Genomic DNA, 22,889 nt, shown 5'->3' on the forward strand with positions numbered 1-22,889 from the left:
TTGCATACCCTGGTTATGTTGCGTGTCTGTAGTTTAAAATATGAAAGATGCACTTTTAGCTTCGCTGATAACCAAGAACTCGTTCAACAGAATTCAGTTTATTGCTATTTGTTTAGTTAACCATCTTGAAAAGTGAATTTCGCTCACTTCTTCCATATTCGCCTTATTTACAGTATGTTTGTGTTTGATATTGTTCCGAACGTCTCGATTTCGCACCCTATATGCGAACGCTGAACGTAGTATATCAGCTGGTCTCCGAACAGTGAAAACTGGAATAGCTAGACTTGGAGTTTGGAACTCTTATAAATTACATCTTTGACTGGCGAAACACTATCGCCTGCAGTGAGCTGCTGCTTTCGCGGACACGAGCGGCAATGACTCATGCGGAAAAAACGATGCAGCCTACCACAGGCTGTATAATATAATAACGATTTCGTTGGATCATTTTATGCACGAAAATAGTACCCTGCATTTGTGTTACATGAGCCGACATTTGCGGGACTAACTAGTACATATTTCTTAATAGTAATGAGCGGTGAACTTTGTGTTCGGGTAGTTCTGAGCTTTTGAACAGCCTTAAGATGTAACCTCATTGGCCGTTGATCACCATGCGTTATTCAGCTAGTGGACGAACATTCATCTTTTAATCCTCCGAAGAGAGAGAGAGAGAGAGAGAGAGAGAGAGAGAGAGAGAGAGAGAGAGAGAGAGAGAGAGAGAGAAACGTATTGGTACATAAAGTGCGATCACTTGTACCGTCAATGTAAAATTGTGTGTTTCGAGGACATTGGTGACGTGAGTAAATTGCCTAATCCATTTTCTGTTGTTAATATGACCTTGTTGTTCTTGTTCTTTGTTTTGTTTCCTTATTGTTATAGACCGTGGACCTGTAAAACGTGTTTTTCCTTGTAATTGTGTCATTGTTTGATAAGAAAGTGTTACCTTGCTACCTGTTCTGACTACAAATGGGGAACAGACAGAGGGTAATGACGCTATATCTGTTCTAAATAGGCTAATTTTGAGCGCGGCGTATTTAAAGAGCGAGTTATATTGTATATAAATGGGAAGTGGAAACTGTTGGCACTGAACTGGTGGCAGAATTTGAAAAATCTGGCCCTCACAGAGCACAAAGTAGCTCAAGAACTTTGGTAGAAATAAATGGTCGTTATTACAAAAACAAAACCATTTAACCTCAAACGATGAGGTATACGTAAACACGCAGATTTCCCCCCTAAGGTAGTAGGCCTTGCCTATTTGTTAAAAAAGTTCTATAATTCACAGTATTGGTATCAGTATCACTTTAACCCCATGATTATTTGGGGCTGTGTTTTGGCATTGGGGCTGTGGTGCATTCCCGGTTCGCATTCGTGTTCATGATGTGACGCCTCCTTAGCACCTAAATTTCTAGACATTGTAAGATTGGAATGCCAAATTTGTCTAAAATTTGTCTGTTTACCACAGCCTTAAGATCAATGGCAGACTCGTGAGGACAGCGTTTTTTTTCTCTGTATAAAACTTATTCTTCTACTTATACGTATTCATGCACCCAGGCACCTAACATTAGCCGTACTCCCTATAACTTTTCCTCTCAAAATATGCTGTCTTCCCGCTGCCTTGGAGATTATTGCGTGAATTGCATGTTGGAGATGTTTCCAAACTGATCATTATAAGGGGATTAATTCTTACAAGGGTTTTTTAAACATCGTCAGCATAGGTACGGTTCTGTCCCAGTGTTTTTGATTATTAAATGCGGTTGATTCTTATGTCAGTAGTTATTAAATTAGTTCATTGTGTGTAATATAGACATCTTCAAGTAACTGGTTCGTCATCCAGACATAGCAGAATTCTACTGGCTATTTGTACTTGCAGTTCAAAGACTGTCCAATAGCAAGTTGTGGTCATACTAGCTAAAGCAGAAATCAGTACTGGCACCAATAATATTAAATAGCCATATTGGAAGTTCATAAACGTGCACAGTCTAGTCTGGAAGTTCATGTATATGCATGGTCTGCTTTGACTCTTTCAAACCACAATAAGAATGGTGCATGATATTTGACCCTTCACATTTGCCTCAATTAAGGGTAGTGTGTTCAGTATGAACACAGTGTTCAGTGAGTAACACAGTCCCCCGGTTTCCCTGCATGTGTATGACAGTGATGCTGATCAGCCTACAGTACTGAGTGACATCGAAGTGATCTGGGACCCCTCGCATCATGACACAGGAGGAGCGGGATGCATTTCTACAGAGTCTGGAGAGCGCCCTCTCCTGGATAAAGGCAGTGCAGGAGAGACTGAGGGCCAATGACAACACCCAGGGACCTAGGTCAGCACTGGAGACCAGGCTCAGAGAAACAAAGGTAATATGATTCCTGACCTCTGACCCCTTCTGACCTATCGCTGCTTCTGAAGGTCTGTGACCATGAACTACATGTGAGAGGCAAGTGGTGATGAAGGACGTGTGCTTGAACCATGAGGGACTGTACAACATGCTTTGCCGCTGTGCAGTTGATCTGGGGACGTAACTGGAATGTAAAACATAACATGTAAATCACCCTGGATTGAAATGTCAGCCAAATAAATATAATCATAAAGAGCATTCCCAGATATTAATGGAAGGTGAAAGGACAGTTTTACAGTTCCTGTGACACATTGCTGAATGCATAATAAGATCTGACAGTGGCAGTCTTTCCTCTTAGAGGTCCACCTCTTTAGTGCCATGCTATGGTTGGACAGTGTTCATGTGCTTGGGAGTTTGAGGGCCAACCCTCACCTGACTGTTACTCAGATGTTTATTCTAGGTTTTAAAAAGTAAAGGACTCGAATGTAACAAACAATTGTGTTCGCGCTGGCAGGCGATCCGTGAGTCAGAGCATGAGGGCTGGATGAAGGTGGACATGGCGATGGTTGCCGCGGAGAACCTGCTGCGGAGCAGTGACGAGGAGGTGAAGAGCCAAACAAACAGCAGGCTGAAGGAGCTCAAAGCATCATGGGAGGAGACATCCACTTACATCACCCACTGCCACAGGTACAGAGCTGCCGAGCCACTGTGTGCCAGGTCGTGCATGTTGCCCAAGCCTCTCAAAGTAAGACCAGTCAGTCCTCTGTCCTCAATTACATAGTTATCCAAAACACTGTCTGGCTGTGTACCAGTCAAAGGCGCATTAATTGGATGACAAAGGATTCAAATAAAAAACAACAGCAACAACAACAACAACAAACAGGAGAACCTTTACCTCTCACAGTCGGGGGTGTGTGGCCCCTGACTTTAGGGTGAAAGGTCAAAGGTGACCACTGGTGGTGATATTGGGTGGGTGGGCTAACAAACGCATTATACCCATCAATAGTTCAAGCTGCAGCAACAGCAGCATCACATCCGAGATACTAAGTTACAGCAATAACACTATATACCTTGTTATAGCAAGCGCTCTACAACAACACTATAGAGGAGTACCCACAAGAATGGCCTGATGCCAAAAAACTCTCTCTGTATCTGTCTTTCTCTTTCTCTCTCTCTGTCACACACACACACACACACCATTTGAGCATTTAACATTTTTCTCTGTACACATTAGCATGTGCCCATGCTCTTGTATTCTAGATGACAAATATATAGTCTGATACAGTAAATGATCTAGTTTCGCTGGACTTTTTCAGATACTTCTCAATAGTTTCCAATGGAAAATGGCATTCAAATGAACTGGCAAGGAACTATTTGAGCCTCCATAAACCACATGACTGCCTGAGACTTCCGGGTACTTCAACGGCTCTGGGCTGAATGAATTTAGCCCAAATGATAAGCAAATCAAGGGGGCGTGCCACGACACCTGTCACTCACTTGACACTAAGAAGATGAATGGAAGCTGATGCTACTGTGTTTGGGCTGTAAAAAACAAGCCCATTTAGATATATCCTGCGTTTTTTTGTGATTATTTGGTGCTGTTGCTCTTCAAGGTTCCACCAAAATTTAAAAAAATCTGTTCTAAGGTTTTTTAAACAATAACTTTCTCATCTTTATTGTAAAAGATAGGGAGGGCTTAGCCCTGTTAGCCCATTTATACCAGCCGTCCCTGGTGACCGCACTCTTTTGCCCATCTCAGACTGAATCACAAATGCTTAATCATGCTAAACTGAAGTTTCAGGAAGGTGATGGCTCAACACTAGTTCTGTTAGTTTTGCTCCAAGGAGGTCTGAAGTGTGCAGTCTGGAAGATTTAGATATATTCTTCCCTCTGACACAGACCCTTGATCCTCTTTGTGCTAAGAATGGTTGAGATCTGGAGGTAGGATTGTCTGAACCTGGATGGGTAATGTGTTTCGGATTCTCCCCTGTGTGCTCCTGCAGCCGGATCGAGTGGGTGTGGCTGCACTGGGGAGAGTACCTGAGGGCCCAGGAGGAGTTTGAGGCGTGGCTGATGAGGATGCAGCGGGCTCTGGGGCCCCACCCAGAGCTGCAGCTGGGGGCCCGGGAGAAGCTATGGCACCTGGAACACCACAATGTCCTGCTGGCTGACGCCCGGGCCCAAGAGCCCCTTCTAGAGCGCCTGCTGGACGAGGCCGCCGCCCTCCACGATCGCACCGAGGACCCCAGCTTGGCCCCCGAGGCCCGGGAGAGACTACAGGATGCCTACAACCAAATCAAAGACAGGGCAGAGGTAAGGACGAGGATGGGTGGAGAAAGCTGGGCCTGCAGCAGACCTACACACAAATCAGAGAGAGGGTGGAGATGAGGACAGATATAGAGGGGGTTACAGGAAATCTACACCCAAATCAGAGAGGGGGTGGAGACGAGGACAGATATAGGCGGGGTTACAGGAAATCTACACCCAAATCAGAGAGGGGGTGGAGACAAGGGCAGGTATAGGTGGGGTTACAGGGAATCTACACCCATATCAGAGAGAGGGTGGAGACGAGGACAGATATAGGCGAGGTTACAGGAAATCTACATCCAAAACAGAGAGGGGGTGGAGACGAGGACAGATATAGGCGGGGTTACAGGAAATCTACAGCCAAATCAAAGAGGGGGTGGAGATGAGGGCGGGGATAGGCGGGGCTACAGAACACCTCCACCCAGACTGTGTTTGTTTTCTCTGCCCATCTTATTGAAAACCAAAATTCAGCGGATTTATCTGAAATGTTCAGACTGACTGCAGATGCCTACAGATAGTTTGCATTATATGCAAAATTATATTTGCATGCATTAATAATAGCGTCAGTAGAGATTGCCCCCATGCTCAGGATCGCCTTTGCAGAAAGCCTGAATATACTGACATTTTGGTAATCTGTGACTTGTGGCTGTAGATAAAGTAAGCACCAGGGTGCAGAGTGGCTGACTAGGATTGATGGAGAACAAACTTGCTCCTTGGTGTTACAAAACGCCCCTTCAGATTCCATCACTGTTGAGGTATTTCACGTGTCAAGAGGGTCGACCTCCGTTCTCTCAAATGTCGCCCGAGGAATCCCTGCTGGAAATGGCAGTTGGAAAGACAGGCTGGCGCTTGCTGTGTCGCTGTGCTTTGTTTACAGTACAGGCCAATGCAAAATGGATCATAATAAAAATTATCGATTTAAAGAATGTGGATAAATGTAAATAAAGAGCGCAATGTACTCGAGTCGTTGGGCTAAACTAAGTATCAAAGCCTCAAAGGTGTCCTCAGGAAGCCGAGTGTGTGTGCGGTGCATTTCTGTAGTCATCTCTGGATGGAAGTGCTATTGTCTTTATTAAACACAGCAAAGCCTGTGTGGTCTTTTCATGTCTACCAGATGAACGTGAACATCAGACAGTCTTTGTTTTGCTGTTTTGTTTGTCTTTCATTTGCCCTTTTGAATCGACACTCGTTTGGACATGCTCAGACAAAAGGCGGAATGAAAAAAGCTTTTTGTAGCCTTTGTCTGATTAAGGCTTACTCTTCCTTCCTTTTGCGTGGAAGGGGAAAGCATTTTTAACCAGAGTGCGAATACAGCAGAACTAATTAAAGGCTTACTGACTTGTCTGAGTTGATTGCCACTGATTGCATAAGGTAGCTTTGAGGATGCTGTGGGGGTAAATCAAAGTGCAACTTGGGATTGTTAGCAGCACGCTCCTCTCTGATTTTGATATTGTTTCTGTTTCTTGGAATTGATTCCATGATAGGACAGTTTCAGAATATGTTTGGAATGTATAACTTGTGTAACTGTGTTTTTTTTTTTCTTTCCTGTGGAAGGAAAGGGTGTTGTTGCTGCAGAAAATTTCTGAGGAGCATCGCTTGTTTGACTGCTCTGTGCACAAGTTCTGGGCATGGCTGGATTCCACGACTGAGGAACTAACCCGCTACCGTGACTTCCATGACGCGCTCAAAAACACGTTCAGCCCCCGGCTTACAGAGGACACAACTGAACACCCCCGCCACTCTCTGGGCACAGGGGATGCATCGCAAAACGTGGTCCACCCTTTGCACGAGGATGTAACCCATAAAAAAATTACTCAGCTCCCACACACAGAGGACACAGCCATAAAAGTGCTCCACCCCCAGCACCCAAAGGACTCGCCCAAGATGTTCCGCCCCCAACACCGAAAGGATACGCCAGAAAGTGTGCTATGTGCCCTGCAGGTACGCAGACCAACACTGCTTCACAGGTGTTTTAGCCAGAAGAAATTCATGTCTCATGCCTCGTAAATCAAATACTCATGTCTGTTTTTGATTTAATACCATAACATGCTTTGAGTATTACAACCTGCAGTGTGCGTATTGTGTGTGTGTGTGTTCATATATCTCGTGAGGAGGAGCTCTGATCTCAAGGCCCTTCAATTTCGGTGATAAACCACAGACATTCAGATGTAAGACACAGTGTCCTTTCTGAGATGGGCAGTCCGTCTGATTTGTGAAATAAGACTTATATCTGTTTCATTTGCATTGTGCACAAGTGAGAATTAAGCCATGTGTAAAGCCAGAGTGTGGTCTGTCTTTTAGGCACTGTGTGAGAGAGTGGACAGTGAGGAGAAGACGCTGAGGCACCTGAAGGGGCTGGCGGAGTCCGTGAAGGCCAACACGTCCCCGAAGGGATCGGAGACGGTCACCCAAGAGATGGAGCGGCTGTGGGTGTCCTGGGAGGGGCTGAGACAGCGCCTCCTTCTGGAGCAGGAGAGGCTGCGCACCACCCACCGCACCCAAGCGGAGTACACCTCCTGCTCAGAGAAGCTGCGGGCGGACACCTCCCGGCTCCGTCTGCACCTTAAGGAGCTGAACCAGCAGCTGGAAAGTGGAGAAAAGATGGAGGAGGAGAAGGTCCTGTGGAGGAAGTACATGGTGCGTCTCCATCCACTGTCCCTTCCCTGTTACCATAACTGCACACCTCCACCCACTGTCCATTCCCTGTAACTGTAAATGCACGTTTCTCCACCCACTGTCTTTTTCCTGTAACCAGAAATACAACTGTCTCCACCCTCTTTCCCCTCCTCATAACCCAAACTACATGAGTCTCCCTCTACTGTCCTTTCCCTGTAACCATAAATACATGTATCCACTCACTGTCCCTTCCCTGTAGCCATAACTACATAGTGCATCTCCACCCACTGTAACCATAGGTTTCTCATGCTGTGGTTATAGCATTAAGCCATAACTTTCTTCTTTCTCACTTTTCATTTTTGACAGTATTTCAACTGTAATTCAGTCCTGACAGTTGTCAGTTTTTTACGTGTCTGTCAGTGTGAGGATCACCTGTAAGGAATTTACCCTCTGGGCAGGGTGCCAGAGAGAGCTGTCTGGAGAAGATAAGATGTAATTCAAAGAATCTGTGGAAACGCCTCATAGGAATTCAAATCACACGTACTACGAACGCCCTACCTTGGTGTCCACGGTATTTACGGGCAACGCCATCCCTGTGTGTGTAACATAAGCATACATCTAAAATTCAAAATGACCTTACCCTACCTAACAGTTTAGCCAGTATGCATATTGAAGAGCATATGGTACATATTGAAGAGCAAGGAACCGGTTTTACAGTGGAGAGATCTCCAATTTCTTCCACTATTGTTTCACCCTCTGACAGCTCTGAGAGACATTCCAGCTCTTTAAAGAACGAGCAATGAATGGACCCTTTATTTATAACTCCCTGCTGCAAAGCATGTGCAGGTGGCCATTTGTTTATCATTCTTCATATGTCTCAAAATTGCTGAAAGCGAGTGTTATCCTGTCCCTTTGTATGTTTTCCCTTCAGTCCCAGAATGCACTGCAAAGCTGGCCATGCTTGTGGCCATTAACATGTAGCTGGGGCACAGTGAAAATGATTAGAAATCCCAATTCCACATAGTTAAAACACACCAGCTTAGATGTGTGAGGATTAGATGAGGCAGCCTACAAAACCCCAAAAGGACCTCAAATTAGCTTGTGCTCTTAGTAAGTTAAATGAACACAGTCTCAGTTTCGCGTATAAAGGAAGGACAGTAAAACAGAGACCTTCCCAATATGGAGTATAAAAGTAAGAAACAGAATATGAAATATTACCTTATGAAATCACATTACTGTACCAGTCACCATTTAAAGGCACTTAGGGCAGGTGTAAGGAAAACGCCTTCCACAACTTTTAAAGTTATTTCAGCTGCATATTTTCAAGGGCCACCAGTTTTTGTGCCTAGGTCCAATAAACAGGGAGGCTCAAAGGAGGTGAAGTAGTCGGAAAGTAGTTGAGAAAACAAATATTTTTTCCTCACGCATAGCAAAAGCACAAATTTCAGCATGGCCAATGAATCATTTCCCAGAAATGAAGTGTTCTTTTGTATAGCGTATTCAGGTCAGCTTGTCTCATGACACAGACCTCGTGTACAACAGCTCAGTGTGCCTTTTCTCTTCCTCTGGAGTCGAAATGGACATAATTTAGTTGTGTCAAAACCGAAAATGCAATGCCTTCTCCCATAGCGGTGGAGCAGTGCTCTGGCTGGTAGTTTAATGAGATGTTATTGTTCATTAGAGAAGCAGTAACAGAACTGACTGGTCTGAAATTAAATAAGAACAGAACACATTATTTCCTCTTATAATTAGCTGGTTATATAGTAATAAAGGGAATCACTGATGTAAGTGTTTAATCCAGTTTAGTTTCATGTGGAGCAGCTTTCAGTTTTATGCACGTGTTAGATCTGTTTGTGTATGTGTGTCATATCTGTCTGTATGTATGAGCTTATGTGTATGATTTGTGTGTGAAATCTGTGTTTGGGTATATGTAAGATCTGTGTATGGGTAATGTCTGTGTGTGAGATTTTTTTGTATGGCTGAGATTATTGTGTGTGTAATATCTATGCATGTTTAGTATCTGTGTGTGAGATCTGTGTGTGAGATCTGCGTGTGCGTAATGTGTGTGTATGTGTGTGTGATATGTGCGTGTGTTTCCAGGACGTCCGCAGAGCCCTCTCTGAAGAGGAGCCACACGTGGAGCAGCTGAAGGCCCAGCTCACAGAGCTGTTCCGCCTGTCCCCCAGCACCACGCCCGTCACCGATCAGGTGCTGACTGTGCTGAAGGAGTACCAGAGGTGAGGCTCACACATGACCATCGCTTCCCCAGAGCCATCCCATAATTCCCTCACTTGCTGCCACCAGTGCGCTTATGTCTCCAAATCGACAGGATTTCCTCTTCCAGAAAGATGGAGAATTTCTACCTGTTAAAAAAGACAAGTGTTTTTTAAAAGACATTTGAGTATGTCTGAAAAATACAAAAAATAAGCATTCACATGCTTGACTGTCGTAGGGTGAAAGGTAACGCGTTCAGGTTATGGATGGAGAAGGACACGGCTCTCAGACAAGCTTTGTTGGACCCACTCCGGGGCTTCAGCAGGTGGAGTCAACAGGTGACCCAAATTCTGGAGGCATCTGAGGAGGTGTCCGCGGCGTCCAACATCCCCCAGCTGGTGCAGAACATGGAGGTAACCCCCGAACACTCACTGCCAGAGAATTGGGACCTGTTCATTGTCCAGCCTGTCTGGCACACCCCCGCCCCCCCCCCCCCCCCCCCCACCCCCCTACACACACACACACACACACACACACACACAAACGCACACACACACACACACACACACACACACACACAAGCAGGTGCAAACATACCCACGTCTCACATTCCACACCTGCTCAGCAGCCAACCTGTCCCTCAACAGATTCATTCAGAACACACAAAATGCTCTCACACACAGCCCAGAGAGGAGAATACACAGCTATGTGTCTATAGACACAGAGAAGAAATGAGCAAACACAGGATAGCCTGAGGGGGTTTCTGTAGATTACACTCCTTTCAAGATAATAAATCACCATATTTTCCCACATATATACTGTGATGAAAACACTGTTCAAATTTAAATTGCAATAACAGCACACTCTTGGAGAAAACAAGGAAGTTTGGATCATGCCCCTCCCATAACAGGAAATAGGAGAGCCTGTGTATGTCGAATGCAGAAACTGTACCAGACAGTAAAGGCAAAATGCCACCTGCGTTTATGTCGGCCCATATCTTATGTCTGCTGACATTTGGTTAACCTTTCCCTCCTCCATGTTGGCTCAAACTGTAATTAGTCTGTTAACTAGGCCTCCATGTTGGCTCAAACTGCAAATACGCTGTGTTGACCTTAGCTCTGTGGTGGCAACTATGCCTCCATTATGGCTCAAATTCTGCTCTCTGCCCATATGTAGAAGCTGCTGAAGGACAGTCTGCAACTGAAGGAGCGTCTCAGCCAACTGCAGGTGCAGGAGGACCTGCTAAGCAGTGTGTTTGGCCCAGAGAAGGCAGACAGCCTGGGGGAGGAGCTAACAACTGCAGTGAGGGAGAGAGAGAAGCAGCACGACCTGCTGTGTCAGAGGAAGAGCCATCTGCAGGTGTGCCACAGTCTTTCCAAAGCCAAGTGCCCCCTCTAGTGCACACCAACAGAAGGTGCAATGTGATACAGTGCGAGACCTCCAACATTCAAAGGAATTACTCAAAGTCTCCATCAGCATGCTAATTGCAGAAATGGAAACCTACTGTGTGCTCCGAGGTTTGCCCATAGAAAACACAGTTATTGTAAATGTAATGTCTTTCTGTCAATTTCTGACTCAAGTGAGCCCTCTTGTGCTGAATTGAGGAACACTTATCCGTATAGAATTTCTGCAGGCCCTGTAAGCGCTATTATCTGTGCCCAGATCAGTTGTCTTTATCTAAGTACACCAAAAAGAAGGGCAGAAACACAGCGGGAAAATGTGTTCGAAGAAGATTAAACATCATGTTCATTCAACTCATAAAGTTAATTCATCAGATAACAGGCTGGCACTGGAAGCAACTGAATAATTGTGCTTCATTTATTTTCACTGATATAAAGTTATCCTCACTTTCAACTTGGGCTGCATTTTTGAGTCTTAGAAAATATGTTACAGAAAATATAGAAGTAATATTTTTAGTCTTAGAGATCTTAGTTTGTGGGGGAAAAAAAATTAAGTCTCAGATGTCCCAGTCACACTAATGTTAATCACAAATGATCATAAATGTGTGGAGAGGGCAGTGTAAAGCATTAAGGCATTATTACCTGTTTTGTATATGTAAAAAAAATCCCATCTGTGTCAAATGTAGGGTTTGTTGTTGAACATGAAGAACTTTGAGGAAGCGTATGAGACCTTCGTGAAACGACTACATCTTATCAGGGAAAGATTCATCACCATGGATAAACTTCAGCCAGACATCCACGCTAAGACCGCTCTGTCTGACCAGCTGATGGTACGCAGTTTGTATATGTATATAGCTTGTATTTAACATGGAGAATGAATATTAGGGGTTGAAATTAGATAAGTGTGGCTTTGAAATATTCTGCCAACTGCTCAAGATGTGAGAATTGAATAAGATTGTTTTGTGGGGAGAATGATCTGAGGTTCTCATGTGAAACAGTGGTATTTCTGAAACTCAAAGAGAGCTTCGTCCTACATGCTGGTACCATGGCTACACCATTTCTTGGAGTCTGCCTGAGTTTGTCACTTGTATGTTATATAGATAAAGCTCCAGTGTATCAGTCATATCAAGTTGTGGCCCAGTTTGTCACTTGTCTCTTGCTTCTGTGGAGCTCTACTGTATGAGTCAGATATGGAACAAATCAAAAGTTGCCACTTGTGGATCAGCAGTGTTCCTACAGGGAGCTTTGTGTCCACAGATGATCCTGAAGGACCTGGAGGAGTCTGAGCCTCACCTTACCACCCTTCAAAACCTGGCGTCATCCAACCCTGCTGACAGGCACAAAGTCAGCCAGCTCTATGCAGAGTGGAGGGACCTCTGTAAGGATGTGAGGGTAGGAGATCACCTTCGCAGGGTGCATGTTAGGAAGATGCCTAGGAGGGTGTCTGTGTGTTGTTAAAATGTGCATCTCACATCCAACATCAGGGGCTTTTGAGCTGAGCTGAGCAAAGAAAAGTGGTACCTCTGGGATCACATTGCTGAAGAGAAGGTTGCGAGCTGACCCTTCCAGAGTAGCCATGCGTATCAGACCTCTGCAGGCCAAAGAGTACAGGAAAGAGCCTCCATCTGTATGACATGCAAAGCCCAGAAGCTTGTAACCACTACTTGTGTGTATTGTCACACATATCTACTGTAACATTACATTATTGGCATTTAGTAGATGCTAATATCCAGAACGACTTACGCACGTTACATGTTTTACAGTAACGTGTTTTACTTGTTATCTATATACAGCTGGATATTTCACTGAGGCAATTTTGAGTTAAGTACCTTGCTCAAGGGTACAGCAGCAGTGTCCCAGTGGGGAATCAAGCCAGCAACCTTTTGGTTATGAGCCCTGCTCCTTACTGTTATGCTACACTGCCGCCCCACAACTCAAGCCCAGTCCACATTGCTCCATGTGTGCACTCAAACACTTGAACACATGGTGAAACAGCGTGCATATGTTGTGTTTGTTTGTAGGTGAGGGTGGATGAGAGCGAGCAGAACGTTGCGGATCACAGGGGCTTCCAGGAGGGCCTGCTGGACATGGAAAAGTGGCTGCTGGAGATGAGGCAGAGACTGGAGTCCTTCTGCAGCAGGAGCGGGGAGTGGAGCCTCGAGAACAGGCATAAGAAGGCTGAGGTCTCTACTTTCCAGCCAATCCAGACGCCCACCTCACACAGTTTTTGCCTATGATTGAAACTGTTGGGAGCAGAATTTGCTGGGTAGCCCGATTGGACGATCAAATCAGAATCCTTCTTCACGTTTAACTGCAATTCTTTGCCAATGGCAACAGCTGCTTTTATTCTGGAACACTGCTAGCTGAGTACTCTCTTTATGTTCTGTCAGATGGACATGTTGGATATGGCAGATCAAAAAAAAAAGAATTTTCATGTAGTCTGGTAATGTTATGCTTCTGGGCTGATCCCTGCATGAGAGCAGTACTGACACTTACTGTCTGTCTCCTCTAGAGGGCGCTGGGGGAGTTCCCAGAGAGAGAGCTGGAGCTGCGCAGAGTGGAGGCTCAGGGTCAAGGGGTGCTGGCCCAGACATCAGAGGAGGGGAAAGGACCCATCCTCCAGGACCTGCAGCATCTGAGGGACTCCTGGGAATCTCTGCACATGCTCAGTCTTAACCTCTACAGGTGACACTGCATGTCTGAATAAACATCGCTATAGTAATACTGTACATGCAACTAACTATGGTCAGAACTAACTGATTACAGCAAGGTCATAAGTGAGGAACATTTTGCTTATTAAAGTTCATATCTCTGGATGTAGTACAACAAACATACTGTATTTAGTCCACTTTTCTTCACATCCATTGTGCTACAAAACATACAAATATGAAAGCATTGACAGTTAACAGAAAAAAAACACTTGATTTATTAAACTATTCATTTCTCGACTAAATTTACTGTACAATTAGTTACATGTAGAAAATTGTTCATGGTTTATAGTTAACTTATGCCACCTGCAGATTGCTGAATGGTGATGGAGTTGCTGGAGCTGATGTCACAGGAGAAGTAGATGGACAGATTGGGACAAACAAGCATATGGGGCTGGGAGAAACAGAGGAGAACATCAGAGCGAGTGAACCGGAACAGGGTTCAGATTATTCTGGAGGAACAAGCGGAAGGCAGAGATTTGGGACAGGAGGAGAGGGGGAGCAGGTGAGGCAAGGTGGGGGGGTAGGAGCTGGCACAGAGCAGGGTTCCAGAGTTGAGGAGGGGTTAGGGTCTGGAGGAGGGAAGGGGGTGTCTATCGGGCAGGGTGTTAGGGTTGAGGAGGGGTTAGGGACTGAGGGGAAAGGGGTATCTATCTGGCAGGGTGTTAGGGTTGAGGAGCGGTTGGAGACCAGAGGGAAGGGGGTATCTATCGGGCAGGGTGGTAGGGTTGAGGAGGGGTTAGGGACTGAAAGGAAAAGGGTATCTATCGGGCAGGGTGTTAAGGCTGAGGAGGGGTTAGGGTCTGGGGGGAAGGGGGTGAGTGATGGGAACGGTGTTAGGGTTGAGGAGGTGTTAGGGACTGAAACGAAAAGGGTATCTATCGGGCAAGGTGTTAGGGTTGAGGAGGGGTTAGGGTCTGGGGGGAAGGGGGTGAGTGATGGGAAGGGTGTTAAGGCTGAGGAGGGGTTAGGGTCTGGAGGGAAGGGGGTGACTATAGGGAAGGGTGTTAGGGTTGAGGAGGTGTTAGGGACTGAAAGGAAAGGGGTATCTATCGGGCAGGGTGTTAAGGCTGAGGCGGGGTTAGGGTCTGGAGGGAAGGGGGTGGTTGCTGGGGAGGGTGTTAGGGTTGAGGAGGTGTTAGGGACTGAAAGGAAAGGGGTATCTATCGGGCAGGGTGTTAAGGCTGAGGCGGGGTTAGGGTCTGGAGGGAAGGGGGTGGTTGCTGGGGAGGGTGTTAGGACTGGAGAGAAATTATCATCTGGAGGGAAGGGGTTGAGTGTGGGCCAGGGTGCTAGAGCTGAGGAGGGGTTAGAGTCTGGATGTGAAGGCACAGGTGAAGAACAGCCTGTCTCGTTTGGGTCGACTGGTGCAGGAGATGAGGGTATGTATTTGAAACAAGGTGTCAGGGCTGAGGCGGGGGTTGGGGCTGGAGGTGAAGGCGTGGGGCAGGGTTTCAGAGCTGAGGGGGGTGTTGGGGCTGGAGATGAAAATATGGGTTTGGGCCAGAGTGTCAGAGCAAAAGGAGGAGTGAAAGCTCGAGGTAAGAAAAAGGGCACAGGGCAGGCCTCTTGGCATGAGTGGGGAATTAGTACTGAAGGTGAGAGTATGGGTTTGGGGCCGGATGTCAGAGCTAAGGGGGAGTTAGGGGATGGATCTGAGAGTATGGATACTGAGAAGGTTGTCAGAGCTGAGGGGGCGTTTGGTGGTGAAGGAGAGGGGGTGTCTGTGGGACAGAGCGTCAGGGGGGACGTTAAGGGAGGATTAGGGACAAAGGATCAAGAAATACACGTAAAGGAGGGAACCAACAGTGGATGGGTATTTGGCACTGGAAATGAAGGTATGGAGGATGGAAGGGATTTAAAACGTAAGGAAGGGTTAGAGGTTGGATGTCAGAGTATGGGTTTGGGACAGGAGGGTAAGGTTGAGGGGAGCTTGGGTCCTGGTAGACAACATAAGCCTGGCAGTGTGTTGGAACAGAGGAGGAGCCCTGGCGGTGGTCAGAACACCCCACAATCCGATACAGAGAAGTCTTTGAGAGGGGAAGAACCCGATGACAGCCGCTTTAAGTCTGGGATTGAAGAAGTGGATCTGGGAGGTAGACACAGTCATAGCTATGCTAAAGACCAAACGGAGGGAACCATACAGCAGACTGACAGAGGAGGTACACATGGAACAGCAACATCCCAGTGGGGATCATTTAGTAAGGAGAGGGGAACAGCGGCAGGGGAGACATCTCCCTCCCCAGGACTTGCTGGAACCTCTGTGGAAAGGTTGAGCCAGCACACACAGGTAATATTCGCTAAGCACATAAGTGCATGGTTTATACACTTTGTCTGATCTTTCCTGGAAGAAGTATGATTGCTTGTTGTGTTTCCCAGGCAGGTCATGAGGAGACTGATCCACAAGGTGACCGTGCAGATCTTCAGAAGGAGTTTGAAGCCTGGCTTCAGACAGAGAACACTAAGCTCTGCAGGATTCTGAGCCGGAAGAGGGCAGTAACCGCAGAAGAGCTGAGACTCAGACAGCAGGAACTTGAGGTAAGATGTGTTTAAACTTTAAGTTTGAAGACCATGTGGAACCGCCACAGTCTGCTTTGAGCTGAGCCCAAACGTAAAATACTAGTCCGTTCACAGGAAATCAGAGTTGACTTTAACACTGGAATCCCAGGCCCAGGAGCTGCGGGGTAGCAGTGACCTCTAATGTCATTTCCCATTATATGCAGCGCGGTACCTGTAACAAGACTTTGTGGCAGTTTGTGAAAATTTTTCCAGAAAAGTCTCATTTTAGTCTCCTGCTGACCGAGGGGCCCTCAGCAGTATTTGATTGTGTCTGAAGTGCCTTGTAATACTAAGGGATTGGAGGATTCATGTGTCTGATGTCTGTCCTCTGTTCTACTGTCAGGAACTGCGCTCCCGTGTGGGCTGGGGTCAGAGCCGCCTGCAGTTGCTGATGTCCCGGGTCGGGGCAGGGGAGCACAACCCAGGCCTTGAGGAGCTGAGGTACCGCTGGATCCTGTACAAATCCAAATTAAAGGGCGTGGGGGACCTGGCGGCCCGCCTGAGACATAAGGTAACCTCCTTGCATTTACCATTACTGCTAGTGTATCAGAAAGCACAGGGATCTGCAATGCTTGTGATTATTACATTACATTACATTGTGTCATTTAGCAGTTGCTGTTACCCAGTGCATCACTATGCTAAGAGTACTTATCAAGAAGCATTGCAAGAGGTCAGCAAGATGCTGAGTTAAGTGCTAAACTAGTGTAGAGTGTTTAGATTATTTTTAGAAAACAGGGATAGATAGGATAGATAGAGATAGATAGAGAGGCAGGTAGACTAGAGATACAGCTTTAAAAGATCAGTTTTCAGTTTTCTCTTTCAAGGCACCCAAGGAGTCTATTGTACGAGTCTCCGAATTTTATTACAGTAAATGCTTTATTATACAGGCTCTTGAATACAGAAACACATCTGAAGAATCAGTGAGATATTACAGGTGTTGAAGGTATTAAAGAAATGGTTTTAAATAATCCAAACCCGAGAGGAGTAAATGAAATCAAAGCAAAATGTAAAGGTGTTGATGGAGGCAAGTGTGGAAGAAAAAACATTAGCACAACGCAGATGGAATTTTTAAGTAGAACATGAACCGGCGGCAGACAGTTTATTCCAACAGTGGTGAGGGAGGGAAGAGTTGAAACACCCAGTAATGTAAAAGTGAATGGTACGTGCACCTATATGGTTACACATGGTTATGTAGAGGGGGATGTAGTTATATACTGTATGTTTATGCGATTAAGGTTATGATAATGCAGCAGTAATCATGCCTTTGTGGTCAGGGCCGCTGTTGACGCTTCTGCTCAGATCGTAATCAGGGATCATAAGGAATGCATTCTTCAAGCAGTGCCAGGTTTAATTTAAAATGCCTTGTGGAACAGAGAGTTTAGAGAGAGATGTGCTTTCAGCTGATTAGTCTGCGTTGTTTTTTACAGGATGTCAGTGCTCTACATCAGGAACCATTAAGGACGGATAAGGTAAATGAAAAACTACCATAAAGACGTTAACTCTTTCACCCTGATTCTCAATAAAAGTGGATTGTTGTCTGATTTAAAATGTGAGGCTTCAGTTGAGGCTGTGGGTATTTATGTGTTTATTTTTGTCTAACTGACGCTGTATGTGAGTGTATTTTTGTCTAATTGACGCTGCACATATGTGTGTTTGTGTAACTGACGCTGTATGTGGTTGTGTAATTGACGTTGGGCATATGTATATGTATGTGTACAATTGACATGTTTGTGTTATTGACGCTCCGTATGCGTGTGTGTGTGTTACTGGCACTGAGTATGTGTGTTTGTGGAACTGACATTGCGTGTTTATATGTATATCTGTGTAACTGACGCTGTGTGTTTTTGTATATGTTTTTGTACCTGATAGCATGTGTGTACGTGTGTGTATAACTGATGCTGTGTGTATATATGTGTTTGTGAATCTCACACTGTGTGTATGTGTGAGTGTGTCCGTGTACCTGACACCGTGTGTGTACGTGTGTGTGTAACCGATGCCGTGTGTGTCTTTGTATATCTGACGCTGTGTGTATGTGTGAGTGAGTTTGTGTAAGCGACGCGGTGTGCGTATATGTGTATCTGACGCCGTGTGTATGTATGAGTGAGTTTGTGTAAGCGATGCGGTGTGCGTATATGTGTATCTGACGCCTGTGTATGTGTGAGTGAGTTTGTGTAAGCGATGCGGTGTGCGTATATGTGTATCTGACGCCGTGTGTATGTGTGAGTGAGTTTGTGTAATCGACGCCGTGTGTATGTGTGAGTGAGTTTGTGTAAGCGATGCCGTGTGCGTATATGTGTATCTGACGCCGTGTGTATGTGTGAGTGAGTTTGTGTATCTGACGCCGTGTGTATGTGTGAGTGAGTTTGTGTAATCGACGCCGTGTGTATGTGTGAGTGAGTTTGTGTAAGCGACGCTGTGTATGTGTGAGTGAGTTTGTGTAAGCGACGGCGTGTGTATGTGTGAGTGAGTCTGTGTAAGCGACACGGTGTGCATATACGTGTATCTCACGCCGTGTGTATGTGTGAGTGAGTTTGTGTAAGCGATGCGGTGTGCGTATACGTGTATCTCACGCCGTGTGTATGTGTGAGTGAGTTTGTGTAAGCGACGGCGTGTGTACGTGTGAGTGAGTCTGTGTAAGCGACACGGTGTGCGTATACGTGTCTGACTGACGCTGGCTGTGTCGGGTTTGCAGACGCGCTCCGGGTTACTGCAGCGCGCCTGCTGCGCCGCTCTGCCCCTGCAGCTGCTGCTGCTGTCTCTGCTGCTGCTGGCGTTCCTCCTGCCCCTCACAGACGAGGGCGCCAGCTGCTCCCTCGCCAACAACTTCGCCCGCTCCTTCAAGCTCATGCTGCGCTACGAGGGCCCTCCGCCCACCTGAGAGCACCGCCCGCCGGCCGCGCCCCTCGAAGACACACCCACAGGAAACACTCCCTGCAGAAAGACTGACATGGTCTTGACCAACCTGGTAAACTGGAATGGATATTTAACATTATCGAACTCATTCTTATAAGAAGGAAATTAAATGCATTCAGAACCTCGTAGCTATATTTATAGTGTAAGTGCTGTGCAGAATTTTCCGGCATACCAGTAGTCGATGCAGCTTTTTAGTCTTATTTTTCAAAAGCACTTCAAACATTAAACAGTCCCATTTTCCCTGTTTGTAAAGCATGCCTCCTTTGTATGCTGTAAAGTCACCATGCAGATATCTGTACCAACCTTTGGGATGGTAAAGGGTTAATCAGATGTCTGTACTGCTCTTTGAGCTTTTAAAGGGTTGATCAGATATGTGTATTGATTTCTGATGTTGTAAAAGGTTTATGAGATTATCGTATTGATCTTTGAGTTTGTAACGCATTGATAAGATGACTCCAGCCGTTTCTGACTTTCTGATGAAGTAACCTCAAATCAAGATGGCAGTCCGTCAGATAAGATGAAGACCTCTTCTCCACAAAACGTTCTCATATTTATGCACTTAATGATGTATGGTTAGACCTCAGAGAACATAGTGATGCTCTTCCAGTAGAAGAAAAGTCACTTTACACTGCACTGAGAATCCTTCAGTAATGTCACATATAAGGATTTTCTCTATGTATTCATTATCACACTAACATGCTAAGGAATACCATTTTATTCCTGACCGTTACTCACATGTGCTGTTTATCTGATTGATATACCTTTAGGATGCATGTATGTATGGATATGTATGTATGTATTTGTGTATATGCTTGAGGAGCAACCTGTTTACATGTCTTATGTTAGAAAAAAATCTTACCTTTCACCTCATTTTCTCAGCCTGTTTTAACAGTGATGGCCATCTCAGGCCACAATGTAGCAGTTACAAGACAGGCTGTATCCCTACATTAACTCTTCAAGAGGCCTCTAATGGAGGTGTCTGCTTTGGAGGAAAAGGGGGCCGTGCCCTTGAGGTGAAGGTCTCTTTGCAAAGCATATTTCTTTGCCTCGTGTGAAGATGAGAGCGGCCAGCTCCCTGTCACAGTGTTAATTGTGTCTCCTTTTCTCTATCTCTTTGTGACAATGCTGAAGAGGGCATTGGCAGTAAGTGCGGTCACCGACCTGATGTGAAGTAAAAAACATTTACTGTTCACATCAAATTAAATCCCTCGCACAGTGGCATTTTCAGCACGACTACATGTGTACAGCTGCCCTTATCACTGCATTTATCCTGTGGTTTGTGCTTATGTGGTCACTCACACCACATTGCCTACTATGCACATATTTAAATTGTATTTATAATTGCAATTAGGTATAAGATTAGCTATTATAAATTATAAATTTCAGCAAAATACTGAAATTGTATCATGGAATAGTTCTTTAATACATATGCAAAGCTCTCATCAACATATGTGTGGCTGAAGTTATTTCATTACAGTTGTATACTGCAGGTGATGTTCATTGCTTATTGCAATTGCTTATCCTGAGTTCGTTTTGAAGGAGAATGACAAGGTTAACCTCATTTACAAGTGCTAGATATGCAAGAATATTTTCCCCCTGGGATCTATGCATTATGTTGTGCAGATTATTTGAGGAGTTTGGAAATGATTTGTTCTGAGATGAGAGTTGTCATTTTCTGTACTCATCATGATGTCACCAAGTGCTCATGGAGATTCAGACATGCAAAGCTTTTGTAAAACATTAGTGACTACATGTATTGCCAGAAGTCATGTTTAACCAGTATTTTTGTATGTCACTGCTACAAGCAATAAATATTTCATGTGTGTACAATTTTTGACGACTCACAGACTTCATATTGTTTGACATTTGCTTGTGCAATATTTCAGTGCTTGCATGTAAAACTTCAGAAATGTGATGGTCAGTCAGAACTCAGTCTTGAATGCCTACATCTTTCTAAACTGAACTGGACAGGTCAAACATTTTTTTTCAAAATGGAGAAAGACCAGATGTCAGTGAAATGACATCATTCATACAGACTGACAGCAGATTGGTTAGGATATTGGGGGCAGCTGTCTGACTAGATGGACCACCTTCAGTGCAGAAACTGATCCCAGGCCTGTCCCTTCCATCATTTGTCTGACCACAGCAGTCTTTTAATGGCTTATGGGAATCATTCCAGCTGACACAGGTCAGGCACTCAGGGCCACGGTGTAACAGATGCAAGTGTCCCTGAAAGAGTTAAAGCACCTAATGCAAAACTGCTCCCGGTGTCTGTGATGGAGAAGGTCAGTGCACTGCAAGATGTCTCTCACTTTTAATTCAGGCTGCCAGCAAGAAGAAAAATAAGTCTCTTATGAGAACTTGTACTGATGTGAAGCAGGCAGCGTCTGGTGTGGTGGACACGTTTCTTCCATCAGTGGTAATGAACTCCATCTTTATTCCTCTTAGAAGAACGTACAGCGGATTCAGACAGAAGACACCACACACACATGCACACACACACACAAACACATACATATGGGTGTGCATGCACACACACACGAGCATACAGTATATACACACACATTCTCTATTCTGGCCTTATTGTATTTCAGTCTCAAAATGAACATTTCTGAGAAATTCATGCTTTTGAAAAAGAAGGGATACAAGTGTTCTGTAGTCCCTGACTTTTTGACCCTGACAGAGAATTCACTTCTTAATTTTTACTGATTGTATATTTTTCATAATGTGGATAACCCCTTTGATGCTATTATTCAATGCTTGGATAAGTAAAAATATATTGAAAGATTTTTAATACACCTCAGTTATCTTGTTTTTTTGTGAAATATAAAGTCTTTGGGTTTTTTAATAATTAAAATTCAGTGATATGAATGTTATAGTACACAGTTTGTGTACTGTAGACAGGAAGTGTACTTTCAGTAAAACAAAAGCAATTTGGCAAATGAAAAAAGCATATCATGCCTCTTCATGGAGTCTTTGGAATAACAAAGTTTACTGAGATAATGACATTAATTCATCTTAAACAGCATATATGTTAATTAGACACATAAGTGGAGAGAAGTTCATACTGCACATCTGCTTTCATTGAATTGGAGACAGAACGGGAATTTTCAGAAAAATGACCTCACAATTCACAGCAAGTGCCTCTGGCTTCTGCAGAAGAGTAGTGATTGGCAGGTGGATTCTTTTTACTGACTTACTGACGTTTCTTTCCAACTGTCCGATTAGAAGATTCAGATCTTTTGAATTGAAGTTTTCAGTTGATTTGGTTCACTTGATTCTCCTGAATGAGGACAAACACCTTATTGCCAGTCAAGGTTTTAAGTTCATAAATGTATTAATTTGGCAGAGGACAAAGAAATATTCGTAAACTGTTTGTCCCAAAAAAATATGTATTTCATGATTTGTACACACATATTTATAAAAACAAAAACAATTGTTGGTTTGAGTCAAGAAATGGTTTGAGTAATTCTGCAGATGGCTAATTCGCTACCATTAATGTGCAAGAAAATATCATTTTGTAGGGTACCTGTATCAATAGCTGTTGCATCCAAGAGATAACGGAACAGTCCAAGTGCAGTAATCTAAACTTGCGTTTTCATTATTTGAGTTAGTTCAACATCTCCAAACTGTGTATTGCTGCAAGTAGTTTGGCACATTTGAGTTGTATTATTTTTTGAATTCAGCACACTGGAGTTGTATTGTTTTTTTTTAATTAATTCAGCACATTGGAGTTGTATTATTCTTTGATTTAGTACAGCGCATTTGCATTGTACCCTCTTATTCTATGTGAAATCAGATTAAGCTCTGAATTTATGCACATATTCCTATATATA

The 22,889-nt window shown here is 44.6% G+C and overlaps 1 protein-coding gene across 1 annotated transcript; it reads left to right on the forward strand.

Annotated features, from left to right (window-relative positions):
- The first annotated feature begins 718 nt into the window (after window positions 1-718).
- LOC118792475 (nesprin-3-like) lies at window positions 719-19,926 on the forward strand. Its single transcript, XM_036550330.1, has 19 exons — window positions 719-793; window positions 2,153-2,355; window positions 2,851-3,023; window positions 4,340-4,649; window positions 6,198-6,584; window positions 6,945-7,280; window positions 9,360-9,496; window positions 9,712-9,886; window positions 10,650-10,832; window positions 11,560-11,703; window positions 12,131-12,265; window positions 12,895-13,056; window positions 13,386-13,558; window positions 13,894-14,145; window positions 14,707-15,871; window positions 15,961-16,119; window positions 16,484-16,651; window positions 17,568-17,609; window positions 18,833-19,926. The coding sequence occupies exons 2-19, from the start codon at window positions 2,212-2,214 to the stop codon at window positions 19,016-19,018; spliced, it is 4,431 nt and encodes a 1,476-aa protein (XP_036406223.1). The 5' UTR covers window positions 719-793; window positions 2,153-2,211; the 3' UTR covers window positions 19,019-19,926.
- The last annotated feature ends 2,963 nt before the right edge of the window (window positions 19,927-22,889 follow it).

Source organism: Megalops cyprinoides, chromosome 17 (assembly GCF_013368585.1).
Source record: "Megalops cyprinoides isolate fMegCyp1 chromosome 17, fMegCyp1.pri, whole genome shotgun sequence".
In the NCBI taxonomy this organism is placed as follows: domain Eukaryota; kingdom Metazoa; phylum Chordata; class Actinopteri; order Elopiformes; family Megalopidae; genus Megalops; species Megalops cyprinoides.

Bases quoted from the DNA above. Each gene is read 5' to 3' on its own strand.
- LOC118792475 (XM_036550330.1), top strand. From the start codon at position 2,212: ATGACACAGGAGGAGCGGGATGCATTTCTACAGAGTCTGGAGAGCGCC. The intron at 2,356-2,850 runs GTAATATGATTC...TCGCGCTGGCAG, and splicing joins CCAGGCTCAGAGAAACAAAG to GCGATCCGTGAGTCAGAGCA. The intron at 14,146-14,706 runs GTTAGGGTCTGG...GGAGGGTGTTAG, and splicing joins GGTTCCAGAGTTGAGGAGGG to GGTTGAGGAGGTGTTAGGGA.